The sequence below is a fragment of the Cyprinus carpio genome, chromosome B6 (genome assembly GCF_018340385.1).
Source record: "Cyprinus carpio isolate SPL01 chromosome B6, ASM1834038v1, whole genome shotgun sequence".
NCBI classification, from domain to species: domain Eukaryota; kingdom Metazoa; phylum Chordata; class Actinopteri; order Cypriniformes; family Cyprinidae; genus Cyprinus; species Cyprinus carpio.
Genome location: NC_056602.1, coordinates 26,307,714 through 26,327,689, shown reverse-complemented (window position 1 = coordinate 26,327,689; position 19,976 = coordinate 26,307,714). Strand labels below are relative to the sequence as shown.

The window sequence follows — 19,976 nt, the reverse complement described above, 5'->3', positions numbered from 1 at the left end:
TAAAAATACACAAATTAGATGGTTTTTGAAGTACAGTAAGAGTGTAGAGGTATAAAGTAAATGTGAATAGTAGCTCAGATCATTTTGTGATTGAAGAATGTGATTAGAAATGTTTGTGTTCATACTGAGATCTATTTTGACTATTGATGGCAGACTTTGGTATCTTTGCCAATATGAACTCAGTTTGAAACTTTGTTGAGATCTCTTTTAAAATTCCACTGAAGAAACAGCTGATGATTACCAAGGTATTTTTTCTCTCGGGATGAAGAAGTAGACTTCTGAATTTGCTGTCTATTTAATCTCTTTTAGTCTATGAGCAACAATTGAGATGTCTTTTGTGATTTATCTTTCCTGTGGGCAGCACTTTCCTGTCATTACTCTTCGTTTCGGTCTCAGACACATCTGACGTACAATAATTTTCATCTGCCTGCATTATCATCTTTATTTCTTTTTTCCCCTCTTTCATTCCTGTTTTCTTTATCTCTACTTCAAGCCTATGTGGTGTCAAAGCTCTCCCGGTTTTCATATTTAATGTATGCTAATCTGTGTTAAGTAATATTCATTCTGACAGTCATTTCACTCTCTCATGTCCTCTCACAATCTCACCCTGATGCAATTTTAACCCAAAACCCTCTGTGCCTTATTAGCCCATTTATACACATTTGCATCACAGTGTCAGAGGGAGAGATGTGGGAGAAAGAAAAGTTTTAGATTCATTCTGGAAGAAACCATTTGCACAGGTTATTACAAAAAATAAATAAATAAATCTATGGGTTAAATTAGGATTTTGGAGGTGGGAAAACCCATTTATCCAGTTTGGATCTTGTTGGTTGAAAACAGCTTCCCTCAAAATAATTGACTTGATAGATATCAGTCAAATGTTTGCAATTATTTTTTGTTTTAATTTTTTTATGTTTTTGAAAGAAAGAAGTCTCTTATGCTCACCAAGTCTGCATTTATTTGTTCAAAAATACTTTAAAATAATTTTTGCTGCTTAATATTTTTGTGTAATCCATGATACACTACCATTTAAATGTTTAGGGTAATTCAAATAAATTAAATTAAATAATTTGTGTGTGTCTTTATATATACATAATAAATATACAAGGTACACACACTTATATTATGTAAACAAATACTTTTTTGGACGCGACTGATTGCGATTAATCGTTTGACAGCACAAAAAAAATAAAATAAATATATGTTTGTGTGTTTGTATATATTCAGCTGGTATGGTCCTATTTCAGTATTCTGATATAGATATGAACTCGCTTGAATTTTCACTATCTCAGTGAATTACAGGCCTGTGCCTCTCAGTGTGGCAGAGGCAGTGCGCTAGACTAGTTAGCATGCAGGTCTTGGCATCCCCATGGTTCATGAAGCCCCTCTCTGCCTCTGACAAGACAGGAGGCCCCCAGGGGCCCTTCATCCACACCACACTCTCCCCACAGACTCACATCAGCAGAATAATAGCAAGGTCTGTGCGAATGACTGTGTCCAGTATGGCGTTATTGATATGCTGCTGGTCAGCATTGGACCTTTCATGTGAGAGTGAATGAAAGGGAATAATAAAGTGTTGATATAGCTAATGGATTCATAGACAGAGATGGCCCCAGGTAGAGGTGCTAATGACAGGTGACAGTTGTAATCTGGGACTGAACTCCAGGGCGTAATCTGGATCGATTCTCTGTAGTCTCTGTTTGGTATGATGTCCGTGTAGTTGATGAAAGGCATGTGGGGAATATTAACCTACTGTAAAAGAATGCAGTAGACTGCAGAATTTTTCTCAGTTCATTTTTAACTTTTTTCTAATGTCCAACAAAAACTGTACTTTTATTCTATACTTTTAGTGCTTATTTTATTTGATTAGTTTGAAAATGCATGGATGATACTTTATCAAGCTTTTTTTCTCCCTTTCATTTTGTATGAAAAATTAAGTGCTAATGATTTTTAAGCTCTTTTGGGCCATTCCATTTGTTCCTTACAGACTTAGTTTTTAATATATTTTATTATATTTAATGTATGTTTTACCTGTAATAACCAAGTATCAAACTCTATTGGAAATAATTTTGAGCTGCTGCTTTGTGACATGTAGTCGTGTACTGTGCAGATTTGTAGTCTATGTAGAGTGTTTTTTTTTTTATAATTTTTTTTTTTTTATGAGATTCTATGTTACTTGCCTTAGAGGTCAGCTGTCTAAGTAGGGAGCTTCCTAGGTTTTGGAACAGAGCTTGTGGGTGGATTCAGGATATTGGATGGAAATACAGTGAGTTTGCAGTTTGTGCGTGTTGAGTTTCAACACGTACCTAAATGTCTGCCAACATCGCTGGTCTGTGCGTGTTTTTTGCGAGAGCTGTTTATGTGTGTGATGGTGATGCAGAAAGCACTGTGTTATCTACACTCAGACAGAGAGAAGTATTAGTGAAGGATTGTGGAAGTCTGTGTGTGTGTCCGTAGACTGCCTGTGAGTGGCCTTCACTACAGAGATGGATTAGAGCACAGTAATACTACAGCCCAGATAAGCAGGAGCCGAGGAGTTAGCACTTTAAACACTCCCAGCCACTTTATTCATCTGTGTAAATATTTATTTATTTAGTTTGTATTCCGTAGCCTCTTGATGCACTGCTCTCCAAGTACCCGGCACTTCAAAGGATGTATACGCTGCATATGTGCATTGAAATACATAGCTTTTTAGGATGTATATGCATGTATTTGTGATACAGTTGTTCACTTTCCAAAACCTAGTGAGCTGCCTACCTAGACAGCATTATATGGCATCGCAGGTGAGCTACCGACTCAAAGACTGCAGAGAGAGCATAAGGAATATGAGACTGACCACTTGTAGAAAAATAAATGAGAAGATTCACAAGACTCAGTAAATGGCTATAGGAATGTAATTTATGCCTTTCAGTTAATAGAGCCATTTATGATTAATTTATAATACCATTGTTGTCAGATGTTATTGCTCAACTGAAATAATTTATTAACACAAAAAGTATAGCTTTATTTGTATGTATAGTAAAAACTAGACAAGAAGGCCACAGAGTGAACTGTCTTGTCTTAATGGGACTTTGAAAACTGTTGCAGGAAAGTTTAATTATGCAGCTTCTATAAGATACTTCAGATGTAGCATTATGCATATACACTGCAGAAAAAAACAATTCATACCTTGGCACAAACTTAGTGAAGAAATTAATTCAAGAAGTCTAGAAAATATCAGTTTTAAGCATACTTGCTAAATACATACTTAATTTCCAATATTTATATTATGCTTACAGTAATACACCTTGCAAGTTGGATAGTACATCTTACTTTACCTGCATACATGTAAAACATATATGGTACAATATAGCAAACCTCGGATTGGTGATTGTTTATATTGTCACAATGTAACTGAAAATTGTATTAATGCACAGCGATATATATATATATATATGTATATGTATATTTTTTTATTTATATGTGTATGTATGTATGTATGTATGTATGTATGTATGTATGTATGTATGTATGTATGTACAGTATGTCCAATTTATCTGCATACATACAGTATACTTAAATAGGGTTATATACTGTATATTATATACCATATCTCAACTGCATGTATCGTCACAAAATGTATACTATATTATTACCCAGCTCTAACTGGCTAAATGCCACTACAGGATGTGAAGATATTAAGATAATTATAAAAGTTAATATCATGATTTTCTGTAAAGCTGCTCTGAAACAATGTATATTCTAAAAATATACATATAAACTTGGCTTTATCTTAGCATCATGCTGATCAAAGTCTTGGAGGCAATTGTGAGCTTCACATAAACAGCACCGTTTATGTAGCACATGAACACTTGGGCTTTGTTCCAAATTGGTCACTTAGATCTGAAACATACAATGCATTATATAGCTGTCAAACAAACACACAAGTTTGTGTTCCATTCTTAATGTTAACTTCCATCTATATTCAGTTTTCTATTACTGGTCTGTATTTCTGATCTTATGAATCTCCATTTAGGATGTGGCCTATGTAGGCAGTATACAGTAAGGCAGCTCACTAGATTTTGGAACAGAGATTTGTGTGTGTGTGTGTGTGTGTGTGTGTGTGTGTGTGTGTGTGTGTGTGTGTGTGTGTGTGTGTGTGTGTGTGTTTTACGTCTCACTGAGTCCAGAGATGTATTTGGATCAGAATTTAGAATTTTATGCACAGGTGTCCTCAGCATGCCATCTTTGAACAGCGCCGGGTTTGTGAGTTCAGTCTAGCGAAAGACGCCTCCTCCCCTATTTTCACTCTCTCCCTCACTTGTCGTCCGTTCCCCGTGCATTGCTTTTATTTTTCCAGACCTGAATGTACTTCTTCTGAAAGAGGGTTTGAAGAGCCTTCACTCCTCTCACGCTGTTCTAACCACGCTTGTATATTTACAGTGTTCCTCCTCTGTATTTCTCTTGTTGCCTGCTCTTCTACAATGCTCAATATGGTGTTTTGATTAAAGCATTCTGTGAGGGCATCCAACAAAAACCTTTCTAACACTGATGCTAACTATAAAAAAATAGAAGGGGAATTAGATTTTAGATGGAAGGATGAAAAAAGCGGGTATTGTAGTCCCTCATCCTGACAAAGAGAATCAAACCTCCAAAGAGATACTGCATCAAGAGATAAGGGTCAGGTCAAAGGCACAGACTGCATCTCTCCTGGCATCTCTCATCTGCTTCCCCGAGCCGTTTTTCCGAGGTTTGATCCAAACAATAAAGCGAATGAGTCGAAACAACTGTGTGAGTCACCCGGAACTGTTTCCCATGAGGCTGCAGGTATGGAGGATGTATCTTTGTGGGTGCTGCTGTAGAGCTTGCCAATGCTATAGAGGGCTTTGCAATTTTTCTGAAGTGCTCCTGTAATTTTTGGCATAATGTGATGCAATTCTTAAATGGAATGAAAATCTGAGGATGTTGCTCAATATGTTTTTGATGTTATTAATGCCTTTATAGTTGTGTAACATATTAGACTTTTTTTTTTAAATGATACTAGCAAAATCCATCTTATTTGGAAGAGCTTGAAGTGGAGCCAAGTTGAAGTTTAACATTTGTAGAGCTGCAATACGAATATATGGTATCAGTATTCAGCAAGGAAACATTCAGTTGATCAAAAATTACAGTAAAGACTTTTACATTATTACCAAAAATCCAATTAAATGCTGTTCTTCTAAACTTTCTACACATCAATGCATCCTGAAAAAAGTATCAAGGTTTCCACAAAAATATTAAGCAGCCCAAGTGTTTAATGTAACAGTAATGGATGCTGAAAATTCTGCTTTGCATCACAGAAATAAATTACGTTTTCTAATATATTTGAATGGAAAACAGTTATTTAGAACTGCAATAATATTTCACAATATTGCTGTTCGTACTGTATTTTTGATCATCTAAATGTAGCCTTGGTAAGATAAACCCCAAACTTTTGGATGGTGTATGTAAGCAATATATATAATTTCACAGCCAAAATAAAATTTAATATATCAATAATAATTTATCGCCCTGCTCTAGTGTGTATGCAAGCACAAATGGGTATGTATCAGTTGAATTGTGGATATTAAAAAAAAAAAAAACTGTGGTTCAAGATTAAATCTTTCTAAACTTTCTAATACTGTAGCCATATTCTCTCTTTCTCAGTTTCTGTTGAATTGGTTGTTCCAACAGACGAGAAACCAGATTGCAATTATTGTTGTTTCACAGCTACAAATTCCCATTTGACGGTGGAGCTCAACTTTCTCTCTTCCAGCTCTGCTATCAGACAAACCCGGTGGGCTTTGATCAGATAGCAGGGTGGGATTTCTGGAGATTTCTCGCAAATCCAGCTGGTTTTAAAACCTCCCTGCGGACACCAGGTGATAAAGGATAAAATTACAGGGGCGCTCAGAAACATGGACAAACACATACACCTGCACAGGGACTCCAATCACCACATTGCTGCTAATATTCCTGAATGTATGGCAAAGTATCAGTGGAAATGGGAATGAACTTTGTGTATCAAGGGAATTTGATAAGAAAAAGAGTATTTAGAATTGTGCTCTCTCACACACATGAACTTCTACACCTGAAATAGTAAATAGTGTGTGCAGGAAACCTCTTATGTCTGTAGAAAATAGGGTTTTCCTGGAGTGAAAGGGACCCCTGGTGAACGGGTAATGCTCCTTTTGTTATCTGTATCCATACTGTGCAGTTCTGTCTGAGCCTAGCATATTTCCTTATTCATTCTCATTTCATCTCTTTGAGAGAATACACTGACATAAGAAATGGAGAACTTAGCTTAGATGAGCTGAAGCCTTTGTGTCATTCATATATTTGTTTTTGTTCTGCCAGCATATTTATATACAAGCCCTCCCTCACTATATTCGTGCACTTGCAGTTATTAGTTGCTTTATGTCATGATACCACAATTTCTTATTTCTTTGTCAAGACTGTCACGTCATCCTAAGCAATATGTGATCTCAATGCAACTACAAAGTAATTAACAGACGTCAGATGTTTTAACATTCCTATAATGAACATATGTTGATCTCTCTAGTGACGTAGCCCCAAACCACTGTGCTAATCAACAATCACATCATCAAGGCTGGAAGCTCAAAATAGTTGTAAATCATCCAGTGTACAATAACACTCAGCCAATCATCAACAAGCAATAACCAAGATTCAGCCAGTCATCAGCAACATCCAAACCTCATTTCAATCCAGCTGCAATCATAAATGCTCAATTCAAAAACACTCCACTAATCGCAGAGTTTATCAACTGCAGGACCATAAATGCCCACGTCAGGACAATGTGCTGACATAAAGACTGCTGAAAATGCATTAAGCGATTGAAGTGTATAAATGGTTTGAACAGAGGCACTCCTTCAAAATTGCAATTTAGATGTGACAGCTACCTTGATGAACAACACACTGGAGTCCATTCGTATGATAAATAAGACATTATCCATAACCAATATCTCATTTCACACTAAAGTGTTGAAGATTTGTTTTGCAGTCATTATTATTGGGGTTTACTACAGTAAATTATTGGTCATGCTTATTGTTAGGGAATTAAACACAGACCTATGCTTAAGTATTGCACATATATTAGTTTCCTAAGCCAATAAAATGGGCAAAATATCCAATAGGCTCTCATTAAATGAAGGACTCATTTAAAAAACAGAATATTATAGATACCATAGGTGGACCGTTTCTGCAGAAGATTATATTTCCTATATTTCCTGTCTTTTTTTCTGTGGTAATCTCTGTTTACTTTTTATTATTCCTCCTTCCTTTCTGTTATCATTTTTATTTTCTCCCACCTTCATTTTCATTTCAAGCACTAAACGCTCTTAAGCTTCAGAGGTTGACGGGTCACGTCTAAACTCTCTTCTCCGAGCCAGAGCGTATCCTTTCCGGACAGCTGAGGGAGTCAGTGGTTATCAGCTGTGGGTAAATGGGCTTTGGTAATCTGGCTCAGTTGATTACATGGCACAGTAGAGACAGCAGCCTCTCATTAGAGTGGGCCTGGGTGGCTCTTCCATGCTCGGATGAACCCTTCATGCACCGCTACTCACCTCTAACCCTGGATTAGTGTCTGTCTGCACCCTCTCCTGCTGAGAGAGAGTGCCAAAAGACGATTAGAAAATTGAAGTCGGTAACTAAGAAAGAAAGAAAGAAAGAAAGAAAGGATAAAATTAAGAAAATGATTCTGAATGTATTTTTACATTAGGAACATTTTATGAAGAAAGTGTTTGGGTGGCTGGACCAGGTCATTCCTAAGGTGTTCCGGGTGGTTGCTAAGTCATTATGTGGTTGCTAGGGTTCTTTTTCTTATTTACTTGAAATAAAGAATCCTGTAGATGGAAGGAATGAAATGGAGAGGAAGGAAGAAAATGGGGAGGGAGGGTGGAAGGATTGAAGGAAATGGGATGGGAGGAAGTAAATGGGGAGGAATGGAGGAAGGAAAGAAGGAAATGGAGAGAAAACAGGAATGAAGGAAGGAAGGAAATTGGAAGGAAGGAAATGGGGAGAAAGGAGGTATGGAAAGAAGGAAGGAAATGGGAGGAAGGAATGATGGATGGAAGGAAGGAAGAAAGGAAATGGAAAGCAAGCAAGGAATGATGGAAGGGAATACGGAGGAATGGAAGAAGGAAGGAAATGCGGAGAAAGGAAGGAAGGAAGGAAATGGGGAGGGGGTGGAAGGATGGAAGGAAAAGGGATGGGAGGAAGGAAATGGGGACGAATGGAGGAAGGAAGAAAGGAAATGGAATGCAAGGAAGTATGCAAAAAGGAAGGAAATGGGGAGGAAGGAAGGAAAGATGGAAGGAAATGGGGAGGAATGGAGGAAGGAAGGAAGTAAATGGAAAGCAAGGAAGCATGCAAAAAGGAAGGAAATGGGGAGGAAGGAAGGAAGGAAAGATGGAAGGAAATGGGGAGGAATGGAGGAAGGAATGAAGTAAATGGAGAGAAAAAAGTAAGGAAGGAAGAAAGGAAATGTTAAGCAAACAAGGAAGGATGGAAGGAAGTGGTGGGGGGAGGAAGGAAGGAAGGAAGGAAATGGAGAGAAAAAGGGAAGGAAGGAAGAAAGGAAATGGGAAGGAAGGACAAAATAAAGAAAGTAAATGGAGAGAAAGAAAGGAAGGATATGGGAGAAAGGAAGGTAGAAACTAAGTATGGACATAAGGTAGAAAAGTAAACAGGAGAAAAGACAGAAATGAAGAAAAAGAGGGAAAAGAAGGGGAAGGGAAGAAAAAGAAAGAGGAAGTAGGACATAAAAATAGGAGTGGTAAGAAGGAAAGTAGTAAGGAAGGAATCAAGAGCGTAAGGAAAGAAGGGAGTAAACAATGAAGGAAGGAAGCAAGAAAGGAAGAAAAAAAGAAACATTGTTTACCTTTCACAGGTTTGAGGGTAAATCTGAGGTGCTCAACGGCAGTGAGACAAAGAAGGAAGAGACAGGCAGAGACAGGAAGTTAATGCAGTGCAAGCCATAAGCTGTCTCCAGTGGATTTAATGTGAGTGGGTAGAAGCAATGGAGAGAGAGAGGGAGAGAAAGAGAGCTTAGCTAAGTGTTTAGGGAAAAGCTATAGCCCACCTTCTCAACTGGGATTCCAGGAAGCGTTTCATTCCATTTATTCTAACAATTCTGCCGGCCAAGCAAGTCTGTCTGATATCCCTTAATGAGCTTCAAAGCTTCGGCCGCATGCTTCACTCTAATTCCAGCCTTCATTTTCCTCTCACCATTTTGCACTACAAAAGCAAATGTGAAATGATGGCTGAATGCAGCGTAATAGTGAAGCAAGATTACTTTCTACAGCCCTTAATTGCTCTTTCAACAACTTTTTAAATTTGCTGAAAAATTATTGCCAGAAATGGCTTATGTATTTCAGTGCAGCCACTTTTTTCATTTCTTTCTATTGCTTCTTCCACCCCTTTCAAATATGGATTTATTCATTTATTGAAGATGCTTGGTATTGATCATAATGGGTGTTTGGTGAATGTATTAGTTTGTACACATTTTGCGTGCTATTGACGAAGAATATTAAAAAATATGCAGATAAAACATTCATTATAGATCTAATTCACATCTATTGTTCATTTTTTGCACTAGTGTCAAAAAGCTTTTTGTTGTAAAGTGCAAAACATCTGACATTCAATGCACTTTATATTAATTATGACTTCTGAGTTTCTAAGTTAAAAATTCCCAAGAGTATTTGAAGGCAACATGATGATAAAATAGCCTTTTCTATGATGGCATTTTGTAAGGGGTTGATTGTGTGGTGATAAATAAAGATTGTCGATAATAATCAACTTGATGTAAACAATCCCTTTCTCCTTTTCTTCTTCAGCACCCCCCACACCAATCGCTCCACCCGAGCTTCTCGCAGTTGGTGCCACTTACTTGTGGATCAAACCAAATGCCAACTCCATCATCGGTGACGGCCCCATCATCCTGAAAGAGGTGGAGTACCGCACCACCACTGGAAACTGGGCCGAGACGCACGTCGTGGATGCGCCAACCTACAAGCTCTGGCATTTGGATCCGGATGTGGAGTATGAGATTAAGGTTCTTCTGACCCGACCTGGGGAGGGTGGCACTGGACCACCGGGACCACCCCTCATCACTCGGACCAAATGTGCTGGTAAGTGTCAATATGTATGATTAAAACTTACTTTGAGGAGGAGGTTAAGAGCAATGGAATAGACCAGTGTTTGGACAGTTCAACAGTTGTGTACTTCTTTCCGGTTGTTGCTTTGCAATGTTTCTCTCATTCTTCAGATGGAACACAGCTACTACAATAAAGTGGCCACTCTATTTATTTGTTCCATTGGCTTTTACACCTAAAGCATCTAAGAATGTTAAGGTTTTGGTAGTTAAGGTAGTGGAAGTACGTGGAAGTACTTAAATAAAAGAAAGTAACATTTATGGACCAGTAAGTAGAGTTTTATTTTTTGCTTTTATTTATAGGAAAGTATAGTCTAGACAGGAAAGTAGGGGTAGAGAGGATGAACTGAAACAAAGTTTGGACTTACTAAGGTTGATGCCATTTAAATGAGTCCTATGACTTTTTTTATGTTTATTATAATAATTATTTGAGCATTATTTGAAAGTATATTGGAAAGTGTAAAACAAAAACAAAAATTAATTTAATTTAATTTTCATATGCACGACATGGAGCCCAAGAACCCGGAGGGTGGTATATATATAGTTGTAATTTAAAAAAAATATATATATATTTATTCAGCAAAAATTAATTAAATTGAAACATCAGTAAAATTATCTGTAATGTTACAAAATATTTATTTTATAGAGTTAGAGTTATTTTATAGTTATTTTATAAAGTACTTTCTATTCATCAAAGAACCCTGAAAAATCTTTTTCACAAAAATAAATAAATAAATAAATAAAGTAGTAAGCAGCACTGTTTTCAAAATCAGAAATGTTTCTTGAGCTGCAAATGCAGAGTTGATGTGATACTGAAGACTAGAGTAATGATGCTGAAATTCTGCTTTACTATCACAGGAATAAATTATATTTTCAAATATATTCAAATAGAAGTCAGTTATTTTACATTTTAAATACATATATACAGCATTTTTTATCAACCCCAAAAGTGTGAACAGAAGTGTGTTTTATGCTTAATAAAAAGAATCATGTCCTTAAGTTAGCAACATGCTGGGTTATATTAGAGAGACAGCACTTAAGTACTCTATCAGTCAGTAGTAGAAACCTAAAAAGAGTCCAAATGAGAGTGCGTTATTGTGAAGTTTCCTGAGGAGAAATAGGGAGAGACTGGGATGATTTCATATGATTTATGAGGGGGTGAAGGTGTTAGTTTTAATGATAATTGAGATTGTTACATTTCCACCGCAGAATGATGGCAAAGAGGAGGAGAGAAGACAAAGGCTATAGGTGCGAACAATTTTCAGGTGTAATTATGAACGCAGCAGGGTGGCATGTGGAGCGGCGCTCAGATAGACAGAGACACACTTTATCTGATAAAGTGACAGATAATGAGATGACGGGAGCAGATGAAAGAGCCCTAGGAAGCAGGGAAGGCTGTGATCCAGGTGAAGGAAGTCACTCTGTGTGTGTGTGTGTGTGTGTGTGTGTGTGTATGTGATCTGGGTAAGTGAAGTCACTCTGTGTGTGTGTGTGTGTGTGTGTGTGTGTGTGAGAGAGAGAGATTCAGGTGAGGGTTATGTGATGAAGGAGCTGTGTGATCCAGAGGGGCTCTTCTGTGTCTCCTCTCTCCTCTGTCACTCCCTCGTTCTCTTTTCCTCTATCTTACTTCCTTTTTGACATTAAGATGCATACATGTTCATACATAATCTTGCACAAATTCAGCTGGAAACTAATGGGCTTCCAGTGGCAAAGACATTTCATTTAACTTTTCTGAATTTAAATCGAGTTTGCAAACATGATGCAGAATTGCAAATCATATAGCTGCCATTTTTACATGGAAAAGCAAAAAACATGCATAGTAAAGGAGAGCTAATGTGATGGTGTATTGATGATACAACTTTCCCCGTCCTTTTTCTGTTCTTTTTTGTTTTTGTTTTTAATTCTAGAGTATAAGGCCATGGATATGTGTGTGAGCTCTATTGTATGTGTGTGCTTGTTTGATATTTTTACTTGTCCAGGTGAGGCTGTTCAACATAATCAGTGCATTCATGCCAGCTCACCACAGGTAGCCGTCTATTAAATATACACACACTCACACACATTTCTGATCCAATGAAGTGGCTTCCAGACGACAGCACTGATCTTCCTTGTCCTTCCAATTCAATTTTTCTCCTCCGCTCCGCAGCACAGGAGCTCTATTGGTATGCTAATATAGTCCCACAGAAGTGTGTCCTCTTTAAAATACACCAGCAGACTGGAGGATGGCATTGTACGAGTACAGAAACACACACATACATCTTGCATTTCTGTTTCAATATTTATTCTGAAATTCAAGGATGCTATTATATGTAAACAATATGGCTCTTATTCTTGGTGCAGGTATTTCAGCTAAGTATTCAACATCAGCATGTAACAATAAAATCCAGAACACCTTAGCAAACACACAGCAATGACCTGGCAACTATCTGTGTATGTTTACACCTGTTATTTTATAAGCCATGTTTACACTTTACATTGCACAAAACCTACATGTTTAGACCCAACAACACGTCATTTTTGTATTTTACCTTTGTAAGCTTTCTGTAATGGAACAAAACCACTGGGTTTTCACTGTTGACATGCTCCCCTTGAGATTCAAGCTGCAGCCCACCTAATGAGCTGGAAGCCAGGCTTAAACTCACACGATTTAGACTCTCTGTGAGTTCTGATAGTTTTGATCTATAAGGGTCCAATTGGCATTCAGGTACAACAAAAACCGTCTTCGGCTTTATCAACGATCCAAACTGTGTAAAATTGCTGATATAGCAGGAGAGTTTGAGGGGAAACAGGAGTGAGAGAGGTCAAAGAAAGTAATGATAAGGCTGATTGCAGCAACCATCACAGCCTTGTGAGCCACGCTTGTGTGTGGAGATCAATGTGAAATCCACTGTCAGCTTTCATCGCATCACAGCCGGGGAGGCATTTTGGGAGTGAGAGGACAGGACAGACAGAGGGATTGGAGAGAGGTGAAGCGTGTCGGAAAAACATGTGTTTATGAAGTGACGGCACTGTCTACCTATCACACACGCATGCGCGCGCACACAGCGGTGCGTATCTGTCACACAGCACTGATTAGAGCAGACAGGTGTGGAGGTGCTGTGGTCAGGTGAGGCCTGTTTGAGGAAGTGTGTGTGTGTGTGTGTTCTGTGTGCTGTTGGAAAGTTACTGGGTCATGACAAAGGATGGACACACACTCTTCAGGGGACTTTTTCTGGTACTGGACATGCTTCAATTATTATTAGCCATGAGTCCATGAAGGGTGTCAAACTCTGACATATGCAATATAATTTTGTTTAAAAACTAGATAACTCTTAGAAACCTGAGCATTAATAATGCATTTTCATGTTTACTCATAAATATTTGTAGAAAGTCACTTTTTTTGTTAACAAGTGACTTTTGTCACTTGTTAAAGCTTATAAATTTGTGATATGGACTACCGTTAAACATTTTTGGTCAGTATGATATTTTTTATTCAATTGAAATTGTAATAATATTTCACAATATTTTTGCTTTTACTATATTTTTGATACAATAAATTCATCCTTGGTGGGCATGCAAGATTTCTTTCTAAAACATTAGAAATTACGAACCACAAAATTTTGAATGGTAGTCTGTTTCTGTCCACCCCACAAAAAAAAAAAAAAAAAGGGATTCTTATCTTTAAAATAATTTTTTATTTATGTACTTACTTACTAACCTTAACTATTCCAGAATACCTCAGTTTTGTGCCAAGCTGACCAGAGACTAATGTGTCCTCCTAAGTAAGCCATGATCAAAGAAAGACACCCGATGTCCAGCTGATACTGACTCTGTAATGTTAATACCAGTTGTGTGGGGTAAAATGTTGGATGAGATGAAAATGGAGTTGACATTTGGGATCTATTATAATAACTTTCCTGTAGTCCAGCCTCTCATCCACAACACTGCTTCAGACCTTCAGGGAAATATCTGCAGTTTCATGGACTTGCTGGCAGAATTCATATGGAAAAATAAATAACATTGTTCTTTCTGATGTTTCTTTTCATTTCTTCTGTTCTTTCACTGTCTTTCTTTTATTCATTAATACATTTGTCTTTCATTTAGTATTCTTTCTTTCTTTCCTTCCTTTCTACAGTACCTTCCCTTCACACCTGCGTCCTTTACAATGCTCTGGATCTTCCCCTCTGCCATTCTGTTTTTGTCCTGCTCCATCACCTTCTGTGGCACAGACATATTTAGGTGTGGAGATCTCTCATCCATTCGTTCTCTTCTCTTCCATCTAGCACAAATGATGAATAGAGTTTAGTCCTCTGCTTGACTCTCCAGCAAAGTGGATTTATTTGAATATATTTCCACATCTCTCGTGATAAATTTCCATCCTCTGCAGGGGCAGGAAGACGGAGGTGATAATGTGTGTGTTCTTAATTGCTGAATATCCATTGAAGTGACTGTGGTGCTCTTAATATTTAATGCAGCAATTTAAAAAAAAAAAAAAAAAAGCTCTCAGTGGCAATATCTCATCTTTTCATCCTCTGCTATAAATTCTACCCTGAGATCTTAAAGCAAATTTACTTTACCTGTAGACAGTCCTTCATCATCCTTTTCCACTTTTCATGGAAACGCAGGGCGTCCGCACACACACACAATTCAATCAAAGGTCAATTTAACGTCTCCTCTCTAGCCTGAAACCTTGAGATAAAGCCTGTCATAAAAAATAAAAAAATAAAAAAATAACCCTCTTTGATTTGCTGTGGCCTTTGGGACTTCTTTTTGTTAAATTTAAGACATTTTAAAACACCTCTGCATTGCGAGTTAATTACCAACATATTTCTGAGTTAGAGGGCCTAATGTGTCTTCTGGCTTATGTCCTGACATTATGAAGGAATATGTTCGAAGATACCAGCACTCTGCAGTCCATCATTTAATGATATTATATACTGTATACGCAGAGGTTTGGGCAGCTTTAAGTGTTTTATAGTGCTATTCGTATGGAATCAGTAGATGGCTGCAATTATAATGGCATATTTAAACAGTTTATTTAAGTTTTGATATTCTTTCTCTTGTTCTTAATGAGCCATGATGATGCAGCAATGTCATTTTATCAACCCTGGCTCACTTTTATATTAAACTGTATTAATGTAAATTGTATTATGCTACTTCTTGCACATTTCACAACACTTTCAAAGTCACTCAATGTCATTTGAGTGGCATAAAAAGCTTAATGCTCTATAGCACTTTATTAAAAAGTAAAAGTAAAATTAAAATTATGTACTACCTACATTAAACCTGACCCTAAACAAAATTGATATTTAAGAAATAAGAAATATTATCAGGTAATGGAAGCAAAAGTGATATAAAAAAGCATTTGTCATGCTAGTCTTTTATTGTGACTCATGTTTCTTTGAGTGCATCACATTGCAAGTGCAATGCTGTACCAGGTGAGCTACCGAGCAAGTTTACTATATCAGAAAAGCCATTCTTATGGAACTTATGCGATTCAAACATCAAACTGTTTTTGTTGTACAAATCTTGCACAACAAAGTAAAAGTGTTTTGAAGTCATAACATAGTATTGTTCAATGAACCGCATAGAAAATGTCTTTAATAAATAACAATCTGCCCTCTAATCATAATTTGTTTAAAAGGGATAAAAATAGCTGGTGTTTTACTGCCACAAGTGTTCGTTTCAGCTGGAAACTGCAGTCAATTGTTTTGAAAAAAATGTAGTTAGAGGCATGTTTTTCAAATGAGCCTATGTTGAATTTTATCAAAATGGTACTGAACAAGCCAACATTGTGCCAAATATCCAAATTCTCATTACCATGCTAAGTGTCAAAGAGTAGCCCTGTGGCACTTATCAGTAGTCAAAGATGATTTTCAAAACAAATTTTTGTTCATTTCCACTTTTTAAATTCAGAGATGTCAATTCAGATAGGATTTAAATCAAAAAGTAGTAGGTAATTCGGCCCAGACTTATTTCCTGGATGATGGGAATAAAAAGAAAAGGACATTTTCAATTCAGACAGCAATAAAATAATCTACTAGCTCATGTAGATACTGAAATCAGCTCACGGCCTTATGTAAAACAATAACAGTCTCGATAGGACTTTTGTCATGAATGATTAAACGTCAGTGCAGCAGCAGATGACATGCATGTCTGGGCAGTATTGTCTTACCTGAGAGAAAATAGATGTTTGCTCAGTAATGGAGAATGCAGCCTTATCATTATCAGTGAGAGGGTTTTGAAATGGAATTTCGACTTTTGAATAAAATTCAGTTATGTGAAAAAATGTGAGTGGTACCTCACAGTGACAGAATGATAATGAAAGTTGACCTTCTTTAAAGGGGCAGTGATGCAATATGATCAGTGTTTAATGTGCGTAGACTTCATGTGAGACATTTGTTGGTTCAGCCAATACCATGCTTTTGGGGGTGGGGCTTCATTTTTGTAGTAATAATGATCACTTTACCTTTATGAAACATCACATCTTTATTTCTCTGATCACTGTAGTTTATTTTTAATGGTGTACTTTATGAATCTAGCTTTCATAAAGTGAATCTCTTTTTAATAAGACGTGGTAATGAGGCAGCAGAGAAAAGTAGAGGATAGAAGAGAAGAAGAGGTTTCTGTATCGTAACAGAGCAGGCACATAGATATGCTTATATTGTCTTTCCCAGCACGTCAGGCGGTCATGGTGTAGAGATGGTGAATAATGCACAGGGGGCAGAAAGAGAGAGGATGGAGATAGACAAGTATGGAGAAAAAGAGAGAGAAACTTTTTTTTTTGTGATTCTGAAGTTGATTTGGTTTTGTGAGGCCTCAGCCTTGGAGCCTGTGGCAGTGATTATATTTAAGTCCCTGGAAACTCAAGAATATTATTCTAAACTTTCATTCTAGCCTTAAAGGAATAGTTCACCAAAAAATGAAAATCATGTCATTATTTTTTGCCTAATGTCATTCCAGACCTTCAAAATATCTTATTTTTTTTTTGTTCTGCAGAAGAAAGAATGACATGAGGGTGAGTTTTCACTTTTTGGTGAACTATCCCTGTAAGTGTAAATAAAGCAGAAAGTTTTAAGTTTTCTTTTTCCATACAGAACTACACTGTTTATTTAAAGGGATAGTGCACCCCAAAATGAAATCCTGTCATTTACTTCCTGCTGCAGGTCTCTTTCATGCCATGGATTAGAATGAATCATATTTTGCATTTATTTTCCATATAGTGAAAGGAAATGGGGAGACAAACTATAAAAACACCATGAATGTAACACAAAAGTGTTTACTATTGCTATTGCACTATAAAATATTTCAGATATTTGGGTCTCATTTGGGTCAGAGATCTGTTATTTGAAAATTTGCTGAATGCCTTAAGTCATCCAAGATGTAGATGAGTTTGTTTCTTCATCAAAACAGATTTGGATAAAATTAGCATTACATCACTTGCTTATCAACAGATCCTCTGCAGTGAATGGGTGCCGTCAGAATGAGTCTCCAAACAGCTGATAAAAACATCACAATATTCCACACCACTCCAGGCCATCAATTAATGTCTTGTAAACCGTAGTAAATGTTGAAACCAGTATATTATCAGTACCAGTATTTTAGTAGCTTTATGTGAGGAAATCACATTCAAATACAGTGTATCGCATCAAGATGTGAAAAATCTGTTTGGAACAATCATTTTGAGCTGAATTATGCCCTTAAGAGTATGTCCAGATCAAAACTATAGAAATTATTGTGCTGTAATGCATCCATAAGACATGCATTTCTACACCTGTTTCTGTAATACAGTACAATCTAGTATTCTTTAGATTTGGATGCTCACAGTATTCCAGCAGGAGCAGTAAATCCCTCTTGTGCTATGTTTGAGGCCCCATCACACCCCATTTGTTAAACACAGAGTCCGCCCGCCCCCCTGAGCAACATCAGAATACACTGTATGTCTGCTCGTGTTTTTGATGGTTGATCACACCCTCAGATTGCCCTCTGGGAGATGTTCTCTGAATTATAATACAGTTGGCGTTCTGTATTTTACATCAGCTGCAGTAGTTCCCCTCTCACTCTGTCATCACCATCTCTCATCAAACGTGAATTTCTGACTGAATGTGACTCAAGGGTTTGAGCTCCTAAAAGACTTGTACTTAAAAGAACGTTCCGGGTTCAAAACAACCTAAGCACTGTTGACAGCATCTGTAACATGCCATAGACGATTAGCACAGAGAATAATTGTGATGTGTCTTTATGTGTAGAAACAAGCCAATATAGGGGGCTTTTAAGCGGTAATATACAGAATGTATTTTTGTTAAAGCAAGTATATTAATTCTTCTCAACCAATATTGGGTGTTTATGTTGTTTAAATCACTTTTCCTAGGTGGATAAATCGACAATTCCTGTGATTTTTCTCCATGCAAACAATGTTATGTTTGTGCATATCATTTGAAAGTTAAGAGTTTATTGGCTTTACGTGGTCATGAAGAGAGTTAAATTATTGGAAGTAACTTGCACAGACAAGCTTTTAGATTTTCAACATTTAATGATTTTATCACATCAGTGTCATGTTAATATTTATAATAACAATTAAAATGATTATACATTTTGTAATTAAAATTTTTTTTATGTTTAAGACTTGAGGGTCACTAAGATGTATTTATTTATTTTGAAAGAAATTAATACTTTTGTACAGCAAGCATGCATTAAATTGATCAAAAGTGACAGTAATGATATATATAATGTTATAAAAGATTTCTATAAGTAAATCCTGTTCATGGCACGGAAAGTGTACCATGGTTTCCACAACATTGAAAATAAATTCTTGAGCAGTTAATCAGCAAATAAATACAGTATGTTTTCTGAAGGATCATGTGACACTGAAGACTGTACTGATGCTTAAAATTCAGCTTTGACATCAAGAATAAATTCAGTTTTAAAATATATTCAAATAGAAAACAGTTATTTCACAGTATTACTGATTTTACTATATTTTTGATCAAATAAATGCAGACTTGGTGAACATAAGAGACTTCTTTCAAAAACATTACATTTTTGAACAGTAGTGTATTTTGATGTTTATACTGCAAATGTGTTTTTGTCTGTTTTTACAAACATTGGGATGAGTTATTATTATTTGTCTTTCTTTCTTTCTTTCTTTCTTTCTTTCTTTCTTTCTTTCTTTTTTCGTGGTAAAGGATGACTTGCATGAAACCTGGAGCATTTCTTCAGGAAAAAACAAAAAAACAAAACTCATTTATTTCAAATACCAGTAACTCTTCCCCTGAGTAACAGATATATTGTTTGTTGTATATTATTAGCTTTATTCTTTTGTTTTAAGTATTGGTGCTCAGTAATATAAGGTGACACAATTTAAAGATTAATTTTGAAGAAACTGTAATGAATGTTATTGTGAATTTGTTTTGACTTGAACAAAGGACTTGACTGGGTGAGAAACAGAGGGAGAAATTCTGAGTAAAGAGAAGGAGGAGAAGAAAAACATCCAGCATAAATATTAATTTCCATTTTGTTCAACAAAAACGACCCAATCGGATCCTCAGCGGATTCCAATCCACCTCAAATTGTTTTGTTATTCATAACCTGCCTCTATGTATTAACATGGAATACTTCAAAACGAAATCACAGCAATCCCTCGGGATCATGGGAAATGTGGATTTACCACATTTTATTGATTTCTCATAGATTTTATTTAACTGACATCTGCGGTCATAAATCAAACATTAACAATGAATAAATCAATATCTGTACAACAAAGGACAAATATAAAATGGTTTATTGTAAACACATCCGAGAGAGAGCAAGAAACCACAATAAAAATGAT

General features: G+C 36.5%; 1 protein-coding gene across 7 annotated transcripts in view; it reads left to right on the top strand.

Annotated features, from left to right (window-relative positions):
• Positions 1-19,976, top strand: part of LOC109091611 (receptor-type tyrosine-protein phosphatase T-like) — a 248,226-nt gene that overhangs the window by 102,413 nt on the left and 125,837 nt on the right. For all 7 annotated transcript variants that reach the window (XR_006155051.1, XR_006155054.1, XR_006155053.1 and 4 more), the window contains exon 7: positions 9,852-10,145. Coding sequence is in view for 1 of the 7 variants with exons in the window: in XM_042726528.1 (XP_042582462.1) it covers positions 9,852-10,145 (294 nt within the window). In the remaining 6 variants the exon portion in view is untranslated. The remainder of the gene's footprint in view (positions 1-9,851; positions 10,146-19,976) is intronic.